The sequence below is a fragment of the Sinocyclocheilus grahami genome, unplaced genomic scaffold, assembly GCF_001515645.1.
Source record: "Sinocyclocheilus grahami isolate Dianchi unplaced genomic scaffold, SAMN03320097.WGS_v1.1 scaffold135.1, whole genome shotgun sequence".
NCBI classification, from domain to species: Eukaryota; Metazoa; Chordata; class Actinopteri; order Cypriniformes; family Cyprinidae; genus Sinocyclocheilus; species Sinocyclocheilus grahami.
The window spans coordinates 323,821-340,591 of NW_015505314.1; the positions used below are offsets into that span (position 1 = coordinate 323,821).

Here is a 16,771-nt window from a genome sequence, read left to right on the forward strand (position 1 = left end):
TGTGGATGCGCTCTTCCCATAACAACGCGCTGAAACACGGCAACTAAACCCAAAGAATTCACAACGTTTTATTATAATAATGTTCTCATTAGAATGTTATATACACGACATTCCCAATCATAGTTATTAATGTTGTGCACTGCTGTTTGAGCTGCGTGTGCTGAGCTAAAGATGATCACCGGTAAACTGAAGCGCTCTTTTAACTTAACCAAACGCATTCTATATGAGATAAATCAGATATACATCAAATAAACACAATATTACAACGTACAATTGCACAAAAGGCTGCAAACGAACAGCGCGCATCTGAAGTGTCTCTGAAGGAAATAATGCATTATTTATCGGCTTTAAGATATCGGCCAAATTTTCTTATCAGACCGATACCGATAAGATAAAAAATGAGCATTTATCGGCCGATACCGATATGGTGGCCGATATATCGTGCATCCCTACAAAATTCCATTCCTCACACAAAGGTATACATGTTTTCAGAAGACTTGGGGTGCATAAGTCATACAGATAACTTTTATTGTGCTTTATTGTCAGTTTTGGAGCTCGACATCTCCAGTCCTCATCCACTTCCATTGTTTGGAAAAGACCAACTGCTTCATAACTTATTTTCCACTGTGTAATTACTTTGTAAGGACCACGCACTTGGCCCAAGGAAGGTATCCAGTGATGGCTGAAGGTTTCTTGCATGTTCGGTCTTTTCAGCACGCAAAGTTATTATTAGTTTAAGCACAAACTAAGGAAAGTAAAATCAAACTGGACACACTTCATACTATGGGCTCATTCTGACTGCAGAATCGCCCTGATCTTCTTGTAGTTTTCACTTAAATACCTTAAGACCAAGACAATCATCCCCCGAAATTGAGACAGAAATTAACAATTGAAATTTGCATTGATCAAGTAGAGTTAACACCTTTTGGGACAAAGTAATTAGCATGAAAGACACTGGGAAACGGCACACCCTCTATAGTGAGCCAAATCACTTTCACAGACTTTTTCATTAACTGTTCCCTCCTGGTGGAATGACCTGGCCAACTCAATCCGAGCACCTGAGTTCTTAGCCATCTTCAAGAAACGACTAAAAACACATCTGTTCCCCCTTTATTTGACCCTCTAACTCTAACACTTTCTATTCTATTTTATCTATATTTATCTTTTTTTATTTATTTAAAAAAACAACTAAAAACAAACACTAGCTTTCTATTTTTTCTATTCTATCTACTTGTTTTTCTTTGTTTGTGTGTGTGTGTGTGTGTATATATATATATATATATATACACACACACATTGCTACGTGTACTGCGTTAGGCTAACCAAGACTTGTCATTTGCACATATATATTGTTGCTCTTTTGTTAGTTTTAAATGTTTTTATTGTCCTCATTTGTAAGTCGCTTTGGATAAAAGCGTCTGCTAAATGAAAATGTAAATATCTCTAAACTCTTTTAGGATCTGTATCACCTATTAGTTTACTTGTAAGAATGAGATCATTGTACCAGACGCCCTGAGACTATTCAAATAATACCAAACATAACTGTAAATGTCACCTGCATTCATGTAGAACATTATATTCTACTATTGACCATTCTGAGTGAGCTGAGTGAAGGGAAGGATGGGTGAGGGGAAGGAAGGGGATAAGGAGGAACCAATGCATATGTGAGAGACGTTTTCCCGCATTTTCTCTCAGTGAGATGTGGAAACAGATGTCTGTATGTTAATGCCCTGTGTGTACTGTCCGTCTCAGAAGTGTCTGAGGTTCTGTAATTCTTACAACTGAAAAATAATTTCTTTTTCTATGGGGATGCCGTAGCAGCAGAGCATGTTTCTGATGAGAAAGAAGCAGATTGAAGAGAGAACGGAAGCGGTTGGTGGAAAAATCTGTTTCTCTCTGCTGATGCAACCAGAGAATGAACAAAATGAAATGAACGGTAGTGATGAGTCAATATGAAAGGACACAGAGAGAAAGAGAGAAACTCACTCTGAGCCTGCAGCCATGTCCAGGTATGAGGTGTTTGCCGTGTCCACCCCTACTGGGATGACTAAGCTCATGACGTGCTGTGCTGGGAGTCTCTTGTCCTACTGAGTCCAGAACACAGCAATCCAAAACACTGAGGCATGTCAGCCACAGCACTCATTGCACACATCTAAGTGCATCCACAAGGCCTGCAAAAAGACAGAGGGGAAAAAAATCACTTTTAAAGTTTGACAATCAACTTTACACTAGATATAACGGAGCAATAAAAACGTGATGGGGCACATTCATAGACACTACACACAGACAGGGCACATATTACGAAACCTGGGTCATTACAGCTAGTATTGTAAACAGGATGTGACTTTTAAAAGAGTAACTATGATTCATAAAACAAAGATGAGGCCATGGTTGGCCCTGAGGCATGATATCACTCTTGCAGACATCAAGGGTTTCAGTTAACAGGACTACTATACATAAAATAACTTGTTACTTTCCTTTTAAATAGATAAACAACTAAAGATCAGGTTTGTGCTTCAACATGTTGGTTTGGGTAAAGTTTCCTTAGCCCTAAAAGGAAAAAGAAATCAGTGTTTGAACATGTCCTTTGTAAGACATGGGAGGGGAAGTGAAGATTGTGTGGTAAAACCGCGTCCAATAACAGTGCTCGACCTTTGTAGAAACAACAAACAGGGTAAAGTGACTCCGCATCGACTCAAGGGGGCGCAGTTGCATGCTTGGTCACAGCCACCATGAAAGTGGAGGAGGAAGAGAGAGAGAGAGAGGAAATACAACATGGAGGCGGCCTTTTATATTTTCCGCTCTCATCCATAAACGTCCACTCATCTTGAGCGTGCACAGAGACGTGTGGTTGCCGCATTGCTTGCGAAAGGATTTATTGTGTGCAAAAGGCAAAAGCAAAAAAAACTAAGAATGGAAAGCTTAAGGATTAAGCTTTGTATGGGTCGGGTAGAGGCAGACGAAGAGAAGCAGCTCTGTGGATAAAGGAGGGAACAGGCATTGACGGACATCAAAAGACAGCCGCAATAGCCAAACATGGGCTTCCCTTGCAAGTAACGTTTTAGTCCTGGTCAGAGGGGCTAAATGTGTCACATTGACATACTTCCCTGAACAACAAACAGGGAGACTGGTGACAAAGGAATTAAAGTATGTGAGTATGTGTTGCGGTGATAAGTGGGATTAGAGGAGGGGCCAGATGCTGGGACATACAGTCTACAAATGAAACCTGGATTTTGGCAAGACTATTCAGCTACAAAACAGATATCAGGATGGAGGAATTCTAGCATTGTGCTAACGACTTTGCCTTACTAATCAATATTAGTAAAAAAAATTTTTTTTTAAAGTCCATCAATTATATGTATTAATAATAAATATATTTTTAACATATATATTAGTTTTCAGTCCAATGATCCAGTAAGCGAATGCATTCAAACAATCCGTCCAAAACAGCGCTAATATAAAGGAAACCAGGCTGCTTACATCAGAGATTGCAGAGAGAACAGAGACTTGTGTAGCGTTTTCAGTGAATTATTCATTCCAGTGTGTTTCGCTTTTAAACACGAGCTCTGTCATATTCTGTGATTGTCTCTGAAGAGCGCGAGCCCTCACACGTCACACGCACTGTGTGAAGTACTGACTGAATGAGTTGTCAACACATACCGCTGTCTGGCCAGATGAGACGCAAACTACGGTTTCTCGACTGGATAACCAGTCTCGCTAGTAAAGTTTTGATAGATGAAGACTGCAATCAAGGTAAAGACGATTTGGTGTCCTTTTGGTGTTTCCTTTTGGAGTCCTTTTTTGGAAAGACATCTATATTTATCTTGAAAAAAGCTTGCAGAAAATACAGATTTTGGAGAATCACCCTTAAATATTTTGGTTTACTTTGCTGAATATAAACATTGACAAAATAAACATTTGAAACAAGATAAATGGTCTATGCTTAATTTCATGAAGTGTGCGATTAATTACACATTTTAGTCTATTGACAGCCCTTACATATATATATATATATATATATACACATACACACACACATACATATTTACATGCATTATTTCTTGAGACAATATATATTTTGCTATTTATATATTTGATATCTTAAATTATCTTAATGTTTAACATTAAGAATTATTTTCCAAAGCAAACTGTGTAGAGCAATACAAATTTGTTTTATTACATTTTATTCAAATAGGCCTAGGTGTCATGAGACAATCACTGAATCTTTTCTTTTTACTTTATATTTAAATTATTTGATGAACTAGCATCTTATTAAAAAGAAAACAAATATAAAACTGAAATTCAAAATAATCTAAATTGACAACTATTTACCCGCCAAAGCCAATTTTAACCCACATTTGGTTAATTTTGGGCCAAGACTGTGATCCAGATCACTGCAAATAAACATAACATGAACTCACATGCCTGCACACAACACACACCTTGACCAGCCGTAACATGCCCCTATAAATACACACACTTACACTTCCCTATGAGGGTGGCATGTCTTCTGCTCACTGTTTGGAAATAAGTTACAACGAGACATGTTGACTTCTAAACTGTGTGTGATGTGCATGAGACGTGTGTGTGCCCTATGTAGACCATAAAGAGAGAGGCTTTAATCTGACAACATGTGTCCATTAGTGTTCGATTTACTCTGTAGGCAAATAATTCTTGTCCATGTCAGGTTGCTTTCACAAGCGCAGTGGGTCTGATATATTGGGGATGTTTCGACTGCTGTGAAAAATAAATGGAGTTTCACAGCTCTTGAAAAAGCACAGGAAATAATAGCTCTGTTCCAAATCTAGTGAACTGTCTTGCTGTCTTTTGTTTACATAGGCAGCTGTATCCTGAATTAATTGGAACCTAACAAGTGACTGATTTGGAATGCTATACATAATCAGCATTATGGCGCCTCTCACAATTGATCTGAATAAAGTTTTGATGTTAGCAAAATACAGATCACACATAAAAACTAATTACACTGAAGTATATGCCTTTTCTATCTATATCTCAACTGATTCCACTATGATGGATGTACTACATATGTTACATTTTAGCATGAGGATTTAAGGAAAAACCCTATACTTTTTTTTAAACAGTTAAAAACAAACAAAAAACTCTTAATTCAGCTGTTTCAGGCCAGTCAGTTTTTTTTGCCTGCACACAACACACACCTTGACCAGCCGTAACATGCCCCTATAAATACACACACTTACACTTCCCTATGAGGGTGGCATGTCTTCTGCTCACTGTTTGGAAATAAGTTACAACGAGACATGTTGACTTCTAAACTGTGTGTGATGTGCATGAGACGTGTGTGTGCCCTATGTAGACCATAAAGAGAGAGGCTTTAATCTGACAACATGTGTCCATTAGTCTTCGATTTACTCTGTAGGCATTATGCATGTAATGCATTACAGCATTATGGCTGTCCACACCAATAGAGACCAGTAGGCGCCTCTCACAATTGATCTGAATAAAGTTTTGATGTTAGCAAAATACAGATCACACATAAAAACTAATTACACTGAAGTATATGCCTTTTCTATCTATATCTCAACTGATTCCACTATGATGGATGTACTACATATGTAACATTTTAGCATGAGGATTTAAGGAAAAACCCTATACTTTTTTTTAAACAGTTAAAAACAAACAAAAAACTCTTAATTCAGCTGTTTCAGGCCAGTCAGTTTTTTTTAATAGAACATTCAATGTTTCTATAATAATAACTTGATTTTATTAAGTTATAAAAACAAATCAATAAAGAAATATTTATATAGTTATGTAATATAGTAATATTGTACTACAAAATAAAAAAAAATGAATAAGTAATAATAATTATTACTATTATCATTACTACTATTATTATTTTATTTTACAGAACAACAGTAAAATTTCAATGCCAATATTCATGGATGTAAGCTTAGCAAAACAAAACAGTTCAATTACTGACTTGCTGTTCACATGACAATGTGTAGTAAGCGTAATACATATCCACAAAAGATTTACAGTATTTAGATTGTAATAAATGGTATTTTAACTTTGGTTGTTTGGAGAACAGCTAGAAACAATATTGTTGTTGTTTTTATACCAAGTCCAAGCTGAATTTCAGGGTTTGGAAAGGGGGAATGGAGACCATTCTTCAAAAACTAAATCCTGTAGGACACACTGACCACAAGTGCCTTAAATTGCTCCCTAAGTAGGCAGCTTACTATGTTTTGGAACAGAGCTTAAGTTACCATGCCCTCTTCATGAAGGTGTAACAAACAAAGGAAAAAGGCAAACGAGAGACAACATTGTGTTGTGTAATAAACTCATTTCCCTTAGGAAGCATACAGTGGTCTCTTTCCAGCTTTCTCACACCGAGTCTGTTCTTCTTGGCCTCAGCAGGGCAATCCTGCCGTCACTGCTCAGGAATGTACGCGTGCGCACTGCCTCTCCGTACACACACGCACACACACAGATAACCATCACATATGTTCTCCAAACAGCCAAATCTATCCTTTCTTTTCCCTCAAACACACGCATATAGCGTGAAGCCGCAGTGGCTGTGATAAACCACGTGACGCGGTGATCCGGGTGTCAGCTGTGGAAGAGAAACAGGTACATTTTGAGCCTTTCGTTTATTGTCTGCGCGAGTCGGTTCGGCCTTGTTGTCGGCTTTGGGGAATCGATTTAGGACGCGAAGGAGTTCGTGTTTTGTTTCCGTCTGATTAGGAGGTCGACAATAAAGCCTCCGTCGGTCGGCGTTATCTCCACATTTCTGACATCCAGCCGGGTCTTTGGTTAGTACCTCGCCTGTTGTTCATTTTTTATCATTCGGGGCCTGTAGGCCTCGGTGAAGCCTCGGTGTCGAGTGTACAGGGGAACCGACGGGAGTGCGCCTCACCCCGGGGGGCGTGTGCATTCCAGTTTTGCAGACGCAAAATATTATCGTGTCGAATAATCTAACGAACAATTTACCCAACTATTCTTTAATCTACGCTGAGAAACCATATAGTTGATTAGCAACCGGAAAAGTTTAATTTTGGGGCAGCAGCAGCAGCATCATGATGCCCGATAACCGGCCATGAGGTTATTAGACTCGGCCAGAGCGGAAGCCACCCATAATCTAGCTCTTGTCTATTTTATTTAACGTATCAATAACCTATTAACACTATAAAAAACTGTGCGCATTTTTCATATCGTATCGTTAGATCTGCATGTTTGAGTTTATATCGAGTTGCTTTTCCAAGGCCCATCGCCTGGACTTATCATAATCCTTCACCTCCTAAGATTTTTTTTTTCTATTATTAACCAAGTTTATACAGTTGCTTACTTTTTAGTCGGTAAGTTAATATGGGATTCCCAGTATGCAGATCTGATGTAGAGCACTACAGGTAATGTAGGTTACCTGTTGGATGCTTATTTTACAGATAGATTGAATACTCTTAGGTAATGTTTACGTTCCAATGCATGGAAACGAATGCCTTTTATGTGCTGCTTTTCCTAGACACTTTACTTGTTGCATATATCCTTGTTTTATTTACTGTATGGAATAGTGTGAGTGCTCAAGAAATATAAAATGACTTTCACCCATGGACTGTGTGGTTGTGTTCACGTCTCCAACATGGTCTCAGTTTGACAGCTACATCCTCGCCCTCAGCCCGTTCAAAGGCCGTTGAGTTTTTGTTGTTGTTGTTCAGCTTTGTCCGTCTGTTTTCCCGCGGCTGGTCCCGCGTGCTTCTATCACGCTGGCCGATTCTGTGCGCGATCTAAAGTGCGCAGTTGCTTTCTTCCACCACATTTCCTTATGCGCAGAGCTGCTACGGTGGGCTGTTTGGCATAACCACACATGCAATATTTCGCAACTTGCATCAGGTGGACAGTTTTTGGTGTAATTTTAATCCAAATGTGAAGGGCTACGGTGTTTTTGTGTGCATTTAAAGAAGCTTTAAACTGAGGATATTGAGCCCCGGAAGCGCGTTTATGGTTGACTTGTTGCAGCTTGACTTGTAAACAGTATTTGGTCTTGTTTTTCAAAGCTTTCTAAGTTCCTAGAATTTAATTTCTGTTGGTGTTCTGGTAAACTTGGGCCGTCGCTTTATGGGTAGTGCGTCAGGCAGCAACGTTGTTTACTTCCAGTTTTGGCTACACATGGTGTAGCGTTGTTATTTGCATGCATATTTAATGTTAATTCAGTGGTTTGTCGAGACCGTGTGATGTTTTTACGATTGTTATTTGAATTTTTTGGAGAGTTGTCAGTAACATTTTCCCATCTGCTTCTCTTTTAAAGGTGTTATTCCTTTTGTAAATACTGTTATTTGTATATACTGTAAATGATGACTTCAGTGGGCGGAAGCCGGGCCCGGGGCAACTGGGAGCAGACGCAGGGTCAGACACAGAGCCAGTCACAGCACAAGCAGAGGCCTCAGGTAAGTTCACAAGCATTAGGTTATATTGATTAATTATAGTGATTGGCTAAGTTTTGCCACACCTCCAAAGCCCCCTTTAACCCACCTCAAAAAAACTGGCTACACCACCTAAAACATGGTAATCTTGGGCCAGAAACTGCAACCGGCGTAAGTGAATGTTAAAAAAAATTAGGTACTTGGTTTGACTTTTTCCGTCTACCCAAAAACATTTATGGATGTTACTTGACTGAGTTATGACCGTTGTAACTTTTGATGGGTGTGTCAAAACTGCGTCGATCCTGAATTAAATAGCACTGGATGTTAAAATGTGTTTAAATAAGACAAAATCTTTGCATGTTCTCGAGTTGTTTGCAGTTTTGCTGGCTATGAGAACCAGCACAATTTCGGTGGAAAACGGGCATCAGTGACATCCATCAGTCTGAGACTTTTTCTCTGAGTCACTGCAGTCTATCACTCGTTCTTCTAAATTAAATTAAGGGCTTTAGAAATAAATCATAAATTTATGCTCAAGCAAATGCTAAGCCTGACCTATTTTTCCTCGGTTGTATTCTGGCCTGCTCGGGTGGAGGGACAGACACAGAATTTTATCTAAAAACATCTTTAATGCGCAGATTCATAGACAAGGCTTAAGCCTGGTGCAAGACTGTCTTAACTGAAATTAACTTGCACTGACATATCTTAAAATGTTATTGCCATTGATTTGTATCGTGATGCACGCCAGCAATGTTTTCTCTATGGCACATTTAAAAAAAAATTTTTTTTTAAACTGCTTGAATGTTCTAATTAGTGCTGGGCGGTATGACCGAAAATTTATATCACAGTATTTTTCAAAATTATACCGGTTTCACGGTACATGACGGTATTTTTTTTTAGGGATGCACCGATATGAAAATTTTGGCCGATAACCGATTATTCTTTATTTTTGAAAGCCGATAACCGATATGTTGGCCGATAAATCTATATCCAAATTGTTATATACTTTTTGAGAGCCTGATTACAAAAAAGGTCTCATCATTAAAAGCCACATCCCAAACACTTCAACATAAGCAGCCTAGTTTGAACGGTGTACGTTTTAAAAATATTTTTACTCTCCCATTACCAAATTTAGTCATAAAGTCTTACAAATAAATAAAATTATGCATAAATAATGCAAACAAGTCACTGGACATCATTACACGTGTAAAGAATCAAAATGAATGCGCCATAGATCAATAAAACGGAATAGCCTCTGCACGGACAATAATTAAATGATTTTAATTACTAAACCATATTGTTGATGAAAATAATAAGAGAAAAATACAAGTGGTTGTTGTTATTAATAATATATCAATGATTTTGAAAAAGTAACAAATTAATACCACTGTTTTAAATAGCAGCCGTTGAGCTGCACGTGCTGAAGCTGAAGAGCTGAATGAACATGGTAAACTGAAGCGTTTTGCTGGCAGCTTATTTAACTCAAGGAAATGCATCCTGAGATTAATATTAATACCACATAAACATAATATTACAACTTATATATGTACAAAATGACGCAGTTATTGCATGCTATAGTCAGAATGTGTGATCCTGTTGTGGATGCGCTCTTCCCATATCAACGCGCTGAAACACGGCAACTAAACCCAAAGAATTCACAACGTTTTATTATAATAATGTTCTCATTAGAATTTTATATACACGACATTCCCAATCATAGTTATTAATGTTGTGCACTGCTGTTTTAGCTGTGTGCGCTGAGCTAAAGATGATCACCGGTAAACTGAAGCGCTCTTTTAACTTAACCAAACGCATTCTATATGAGATAAATCAGATATACATCAAATAAACACAATATTACAACGTACAATTGCACAAAAGGCTGCAAACGAACAGCGCGCATCTGAAGTGTCTCTGAAGGAAATAATGGATTATTTATCGCTTTAAGATATCGGCCAAATTTTCTTATCAGGCCGATACCGATAACAGAAAAAATGAGTATTTATCGGCCGATACCGATATGGTGGCCGATATATCGTGCATCCCTAGTAATAATTATTACTATTATCATTACTACTATTATTATTTTATTTTACAGAACAACAGTAAAATTTCAATGCCAATATTCATGGATGTAAGCTTAGCAAAACAAAACAGTTCAATTACTGACTTGCTGTTCACATGACAATGTGTAGTAAGCGTAATACATATCCACAAAAGATTTACAGTATTTAGATTGTAATAAATGGTATTTTAACTTTGGTTGTTTGGAGAACAGCTAGAAACAATATTGTTGCTGTTTTTATACCAAGTCCAAGCTGAATTTCAGGGTTTGGAAAGGGGGAATGGAGACCATTCTTCAAAAACTAAATCCTGTAGGACACACTGACCACAAGTGCCTTAAATTGCTCCCTAAGTAGGCAGCTTACTATGTTTTGGAACAGAGCTTAAGTTACCATGCCCTCTTCATGAAGGTGTAACAAACAAAGGAAAAAGGCAAACGAGAGACAACATTGTGTTGTGTAATAAACTCATTTCCCTTAGGAAGCATACAGTGGTCTCTTTCCAGCTTTCTCACACCGAGTCTGTTCTTCTTGGCCTCAGCAGGGCAATCCTGCCGTCACTGCTCAGGAATGTACGCGTGCGCACTGCCTCTCCGTACACACACGCACACACACAGATAACCATCACATATGTTCTCCAAACAGCCAAATGTATCCTTTCTTTTCCCTCAAACACACGCATATATTCATCAAAAACCACCCTCCTCGAAAATGTAAACAGGAGGTGTGGAAAAATCTAGTACATTAGAGCATTCCTGGCTAAATCCGAGCATTCAGACTGCCTCCGACACGCCCATTTCCTTTAGTAGAACCGTCTGCCACTCATGAGGCACACAGCCAGAGAGAGAGGGAGGAAAATAAAAAGAAAGAAAAACGCTTCCCTGCCCTACCCGGATTTCTTTCCCTCCCCTTTGCACTTCCTAAATAAGCCCTTGACAGTCAGAGGGGAAGGGAGGGGTGGACGGGGAGAGAAAAGGGGGAGATGGCTGCGGAATACGAGACCAATTAAATGGTCATGAGGAAAGAGAAGCCATTTAAAGAGCCTATGAAAAGATAAGCAGCTTTCGAAACAAAAATATAAAACACACGCAATGTTATGTACCACATGTAATATTCCTTTTCTCTGTCCTGTCCTTCGAGTGGCTCCCAAACTATCCATCTAAGGAATGAAGATGAGAAAGCATTTCTGGTACAGAAACTGTCAGCTGAATCCAACTGTTTTTTCTCCTCGCTCTGTATGGACACAAGGTCGTACGGGAAGCTCCTCCTTCAAGCAGCAGGCAGGGAAACCCAGACTCATGTAGGAGTGTCAACATATGTTTTCCTTTCTCTCCCCGTTTCTTCCTCACTCTCTCCCACAGTCATTTTCCTGGTTCACTTTGTCTGATTTTCAGCGGGGAGTGATGGAAATAGAGCAGGCTTCCAAACGCTAGCCCCGGCGAGGTGACTTCACACCATTCTCGCAGGCTGAAGTCATTGCAGCCTACACTACACTGAGGCTTTAAACAACCACGTGCCTCAAAAATGCATGAACGTACGGCTCCCAAACTATCCATCTAAGGAATGAAGATGAGAAAGCATTTCTGGTACAGAAACTGTCAGCTGAATCCAACTGTTTTTTCTCCTCGCTCTGTATGGACACAAGGTCGTACGGGAAGCTCCTCCTTCAAGCAGCAGGCAGGGAAACCCAGACTCATGTAGGAGTGTCAACATATGTTTTCCTTTCTCTCCCCGTTTCTTCCTCACTCTCTCCCACAGTCATTTTCCTGGTTCACTTTGTCTGATTTTCAGCGGGGAGTGATGGAAATAGAGCAGGCTTCCAAACGCTAGCCCCGGCGAGGTGACTTCACACCATTCTCGCAGGCTGAAGTCATTGCAGCCTACACTACACTGAGGCTTTAAACAACCACGTGCCTCAAAAATGCATGAACGTACGCCGAGAGCTTTTCCTGACTGTCATTGATAAAGATGCATGAGGTACGAGGTCATGTCACCTTGTTCGCGTCTTCCTGCGAGACAAATACGCCACAATCCGAGAACAATCACGCACCGTCAGTGCTGAAGAGACAAATAATAACTTGGTGGATGATAAAACAGGTGAAAAAAATTCACAGACCTGAGCCACGTCCAGAGGCCAGAATTTCATAAAGACCCCAGGGTGGGCTCTTTTGACTTGGGCCAGTAAGCAAGGACATGTCTTGGGCATGTATTTGATCTTGGCCTCTCTAACAAGCGTTAATGAGCACACTTGACATTCTTAAATTAGATAAGGATGACTGATGACAAACAAAATCAATGATGCACATCCCCCATCTAGAAAAGCGTGTTTCATCAAGAAAACCAGATTATTATTATTTCTGAAGAAAGTTTGAAAGACGCCTGCCATAGCGATAATCACAGCTACAATGCTAGGTTGTTGCTAGGTCGTTTCTGAGAGATTTCAAGTATGTTGCTATGTGGTTGCACACAGGCCGAGTCGAAGTCTCTAAGATATTCTGGTCCCTAAATATGGCCTGTGATCACAAGGTCAAAAAATCTTGATGAATTGTTCACAGCAAGGTAATTACAATCCATTTAGAAAACAGACTGCATGAATTTTCATTTCAAGCTGGTTTGTTCAAATATCTGCCTAAGCAAACCATTAAAACCCAAACAAAGACAAATTTCCTCCCTCATATTTAATAGCAGTTTTGGAGTATCAGAGTGTATGCACATGAATGGATGTGCAGGAATCAAATCAGTCAGTCACAATAGTGCCATGGGCGAAAAGGACAGTCAGGGCCACTCAGACTTCATGATGGCACAGCTACATGATTGCACGCCTAGCTCGCACCATTACATCACAAACACCCCATAATAACAATCAATCACACATTTATAAATGAGTAGGATGAGGTGCTGCACCCTTGCCTGTCTGCTCTATGGGACACCTGTCATGTAGGTAGGGCCCGTTGAGAGAGCTCGGTTACAGCCAGCAAACAAAAACAGGTTACCTGAGCCCACAGCTCCTCCCTGCACATCTCTCACGTGACCTTATGGCACTAACAGGCCTCCCAGTGGAACTAGCCACCAGCATACACGCTTAAACACACCTCAGCTCAATAAAACATGGGCTCTACATATAAAAACAGTATCTTGTAAGTTTTGCATCTCATACAAGTCGAGAAACCCGGAAAGGCTCTGAAGTGTTTTATATCAGGTTTTAGCATGTGTGTGTCCCGGTGTGCATAGATGCGTCACCTGAGACTGCGATTCTGAGCCACCTGCCTCTCTCTCCCTTTATAACCTCCACTTTACTTCTCCATCCCTCTGTCAACACAGAGGGCAAACAGACACACACACACACACACACACACACAGCGTTGAGTCACCCATGTGCAGTGAGGCTAGAATGCATGTGTGACATGACAACCTGACAGACAGGATGGTGAATGCAGCTGCTGCTGAGCTGTTTATGCTGATCGGAATTGCATGTTTCAAACATTCAGGCAGATACGTTCTGAAATAAAGTCAAAATAATAGAATATATAACTTTATTATGCCCTAGTACAATAAGAATCTTCACTTCTTATATCAGTTGTCATATACAACCTTAACCTTTCCATGCATCCCTAGGATGCAATGACCTTAAAAAAAAGACAGGTTATGCAAAACATGAGACCGTCGAGTGTTCATTCGGAACTCTTCAAGTTCATCCGCCATGTTTTCGTCCAATGAGACACAGCGTGGTTGAAATGCACTACGTTTACCATTTAAAAACAAGCCATGTTTCTGCAGCAAAGCAAGCTTCTGCTTCATTCTCCGCGTGGATCACTTCCCTCTGGTCTGGTGTTGCTGTCGGAGTTGTGAGCTGTGTGTTGATGTGCGTAGGCTGATGTTCCATCCTCTTTGCACAGCTGCACAGCCTCGCTGTGATGTCACACCACTACATGCCAACGATTGGACCTCCACCTACAGAAAACGCCTGTCAGAAAGCCACAGCCTGCACTGTACATGGTCTGCTCCTCTCGTTATCTGCATTCAAGCATAGGTTTGAGCTTTTCCATGCAAAAAAAGATGCCACAGACAAAAATATAGTATTCGTGGAGCAAATCAGCATTTATACAATAGATGACAAATCCGTTCTTAATGGCCATCTTGAATCTCAGCCATGGTGCTGTCCTGAAGAAAAAGGGTCCAAAGGATGTGTTTGCCAAGAGTCTCAGACCATCATCTCATCCGTGGCTGCCAAAGTTTGAACCACAGAGGCCGGTCTCAAAGTTTGGCTAAGGAAATAATTTAGCACATATCAGTGGCTTCTACAAGAAATACACACAAATTGGCGTTTTAAAAAAAGCTGTTGGAGCAACGCCTTGGTTTTTATAACGGAAAGCCTTTCCAAATATGACCATAGTGCCAAAAGTTATAGGAACAGCGCTGCGGTTAACAAAGGCAGCAAGTAAGTGATTTCTATTGATGAAAACACATTTACAACATTAACGTATGTTACGCAGGATGAGGCCTTGAGTGGTATCCGCACACAGTTATATGGGTGGACTTCCACAGTCAAATTTTCCACAGTCATGCATCAGCTACGGCCAGTGGATGTGAGGTGAAAGGACTTGTTATAGCACGGGGGGGGGGGGGGGTCTTTGTCAATGTCAAAGGAGTTATCTCACAGCTTGACCCTGTAAGCTATTCTACCTGCCCCCAAAAGCTACAACAACACATGCATCAGGCTGAGCGAAAGAAACCAGACACATTAAGTGTGATAAAATGTATAAACATCAGCATTCATGTGCGGTGTGATGCTTGACCCGCTGGATAACTGAAGCCCCCGATGAAGAGCTATCAGTTCACGCACGAGCAGTCACTCGCATTCCTATCCAAGATCAAGATGACCTTTTTGCAGCATCATCGTCTATTCATTACGCATTAGGGCCCCTGTTTACCCCATCAAACCGCTCTGATGAATAACCACATTCTTCTGGACCTGTAAACTCCCCGCTGACCAGAGGGAGGGAGCAGTAATCATGAGAGAAATATGACAGCTGTGTGGGTTGCGCTCTTTTCAATACTGCAGTAAACTCAACAGCATCCTCAAATAAAGTTGTACTCCTTGGTGTGGCCGTTAAACCAAAACTGTAATTGCCGAGTAGTTTTAAGATGCAGATGGTTGTGCGTCAGCTCTAGAAACATCTCATTTCCTGTTAATACTTTAGGTGAGGCAATGCACACATCTAGGTTTCTGGTACAGCACAACCTTTCCTTACACAGTCAAGAATCTGTGACAAAAGAATTTCCTAGAGTTGGGTGGTATGACGAAATTCTTATTTCTCAATACGAGTCATTTTTTCACAAAGAAGCTATTTTTGTCATTTTATTTATTTTTTATTACAAATTAGAAACAATATGCAAATAACAATAGCAGAAATACAATATAAGATATAAATGAAACAAATAGCCTATGGCTTCAAGTTTTTCCAGGTACAGTAGGTCTATTTAACAGTATCATGTAAGAAATACTGCAGAAATCAAATCGAACGAAAAAAACACTGCAGTCTTCACTGTATGAATTATATTCTTTTTTTTTTTATTAAAGACATTGCAATGTCTTAAAAATATTAAAAGCATTTTGTGTGTATTTGAACGTTCAAGCGCAATAAGCTGTGAAATAGAACTCATTCTGAGGAGTCACCGGAAGAACCGTTCTTTTTTATATTAGATTATTTCTTTATTGCTGTAACATTGTGTAACACTATTTACATATCGCAGAATAGCAAAAACCTCTATCGATGAAACGGTACATATATCGTCATACCGCCCAGGCCTAGAATCTATTGTGTTGTGAAACGAGGAAAGAAGATGATTAGTTGTTTGAGCTAGATTGAAGATTGTCTGTGCTACTATGAAACAAAGATGAGCGAGTGCCAGTAATAAATCCCTTATTGTTCCTTCCACAAAGGACTGCATGTTTATACTTTTACTTAATTCCAGTGTGACATCTTGCCAACACATGTCTCATGTTTAGCACACTTAAACTTGTAGTAAAGACAACAATGATCTGTGTATCCTCTATGAAAACAACCATTTGAAGGGGGAAAGCTTTTGTTGAACACTGTAAGTGCAACAACGACAGATCACTTGTCGTTTATTATACTTTGCTTCATGAATGAGCTGAGATTTGAGTGTCGTACATACATTTATGATGGTTTATCAACAAGGCTGCACATCTAGCACACTCATGTGGTTCAGTTTATGTGTTAAAGCGTTCAGTGAACGCAAGCTATTAACATATTCGGTGAAACACAGCAATGTTTTTTTCTGGTGTGTGTT

At 39.8% G+C, this 16,771-nt stretch overlaps 1 protein-coding gene across 6 annotated transcripts in view; it reads right to left on the reverse strand.

Annotated features, from left to right (window-relative positions):
* LOC107590964 (histone-lysine N-methyltransferase 2E-like) overlaps nt 1–16,771 on the reverse strand; it is a 46,268-nt gene that overhangs the window by 27,418 nt on the left and 2,079 nt on the right. For all 6 annotated transcript variants that reach the window (XM_016279932.1, XM_016279931.1, XM_016279934.1 and 3 more), the window contains exon 2: nt 1,987–2,171. In XM_016279932.1, the coding sequence (XP_016135418.1) occupies nt 1,987–2,057 (71 nt within the window). In that variant the 5' untranslated portion in view covers nt 2,058–2,171. The remainder of the gene's footprint in view (nt 1–1,986; nt 2,172–16,771) is intronic.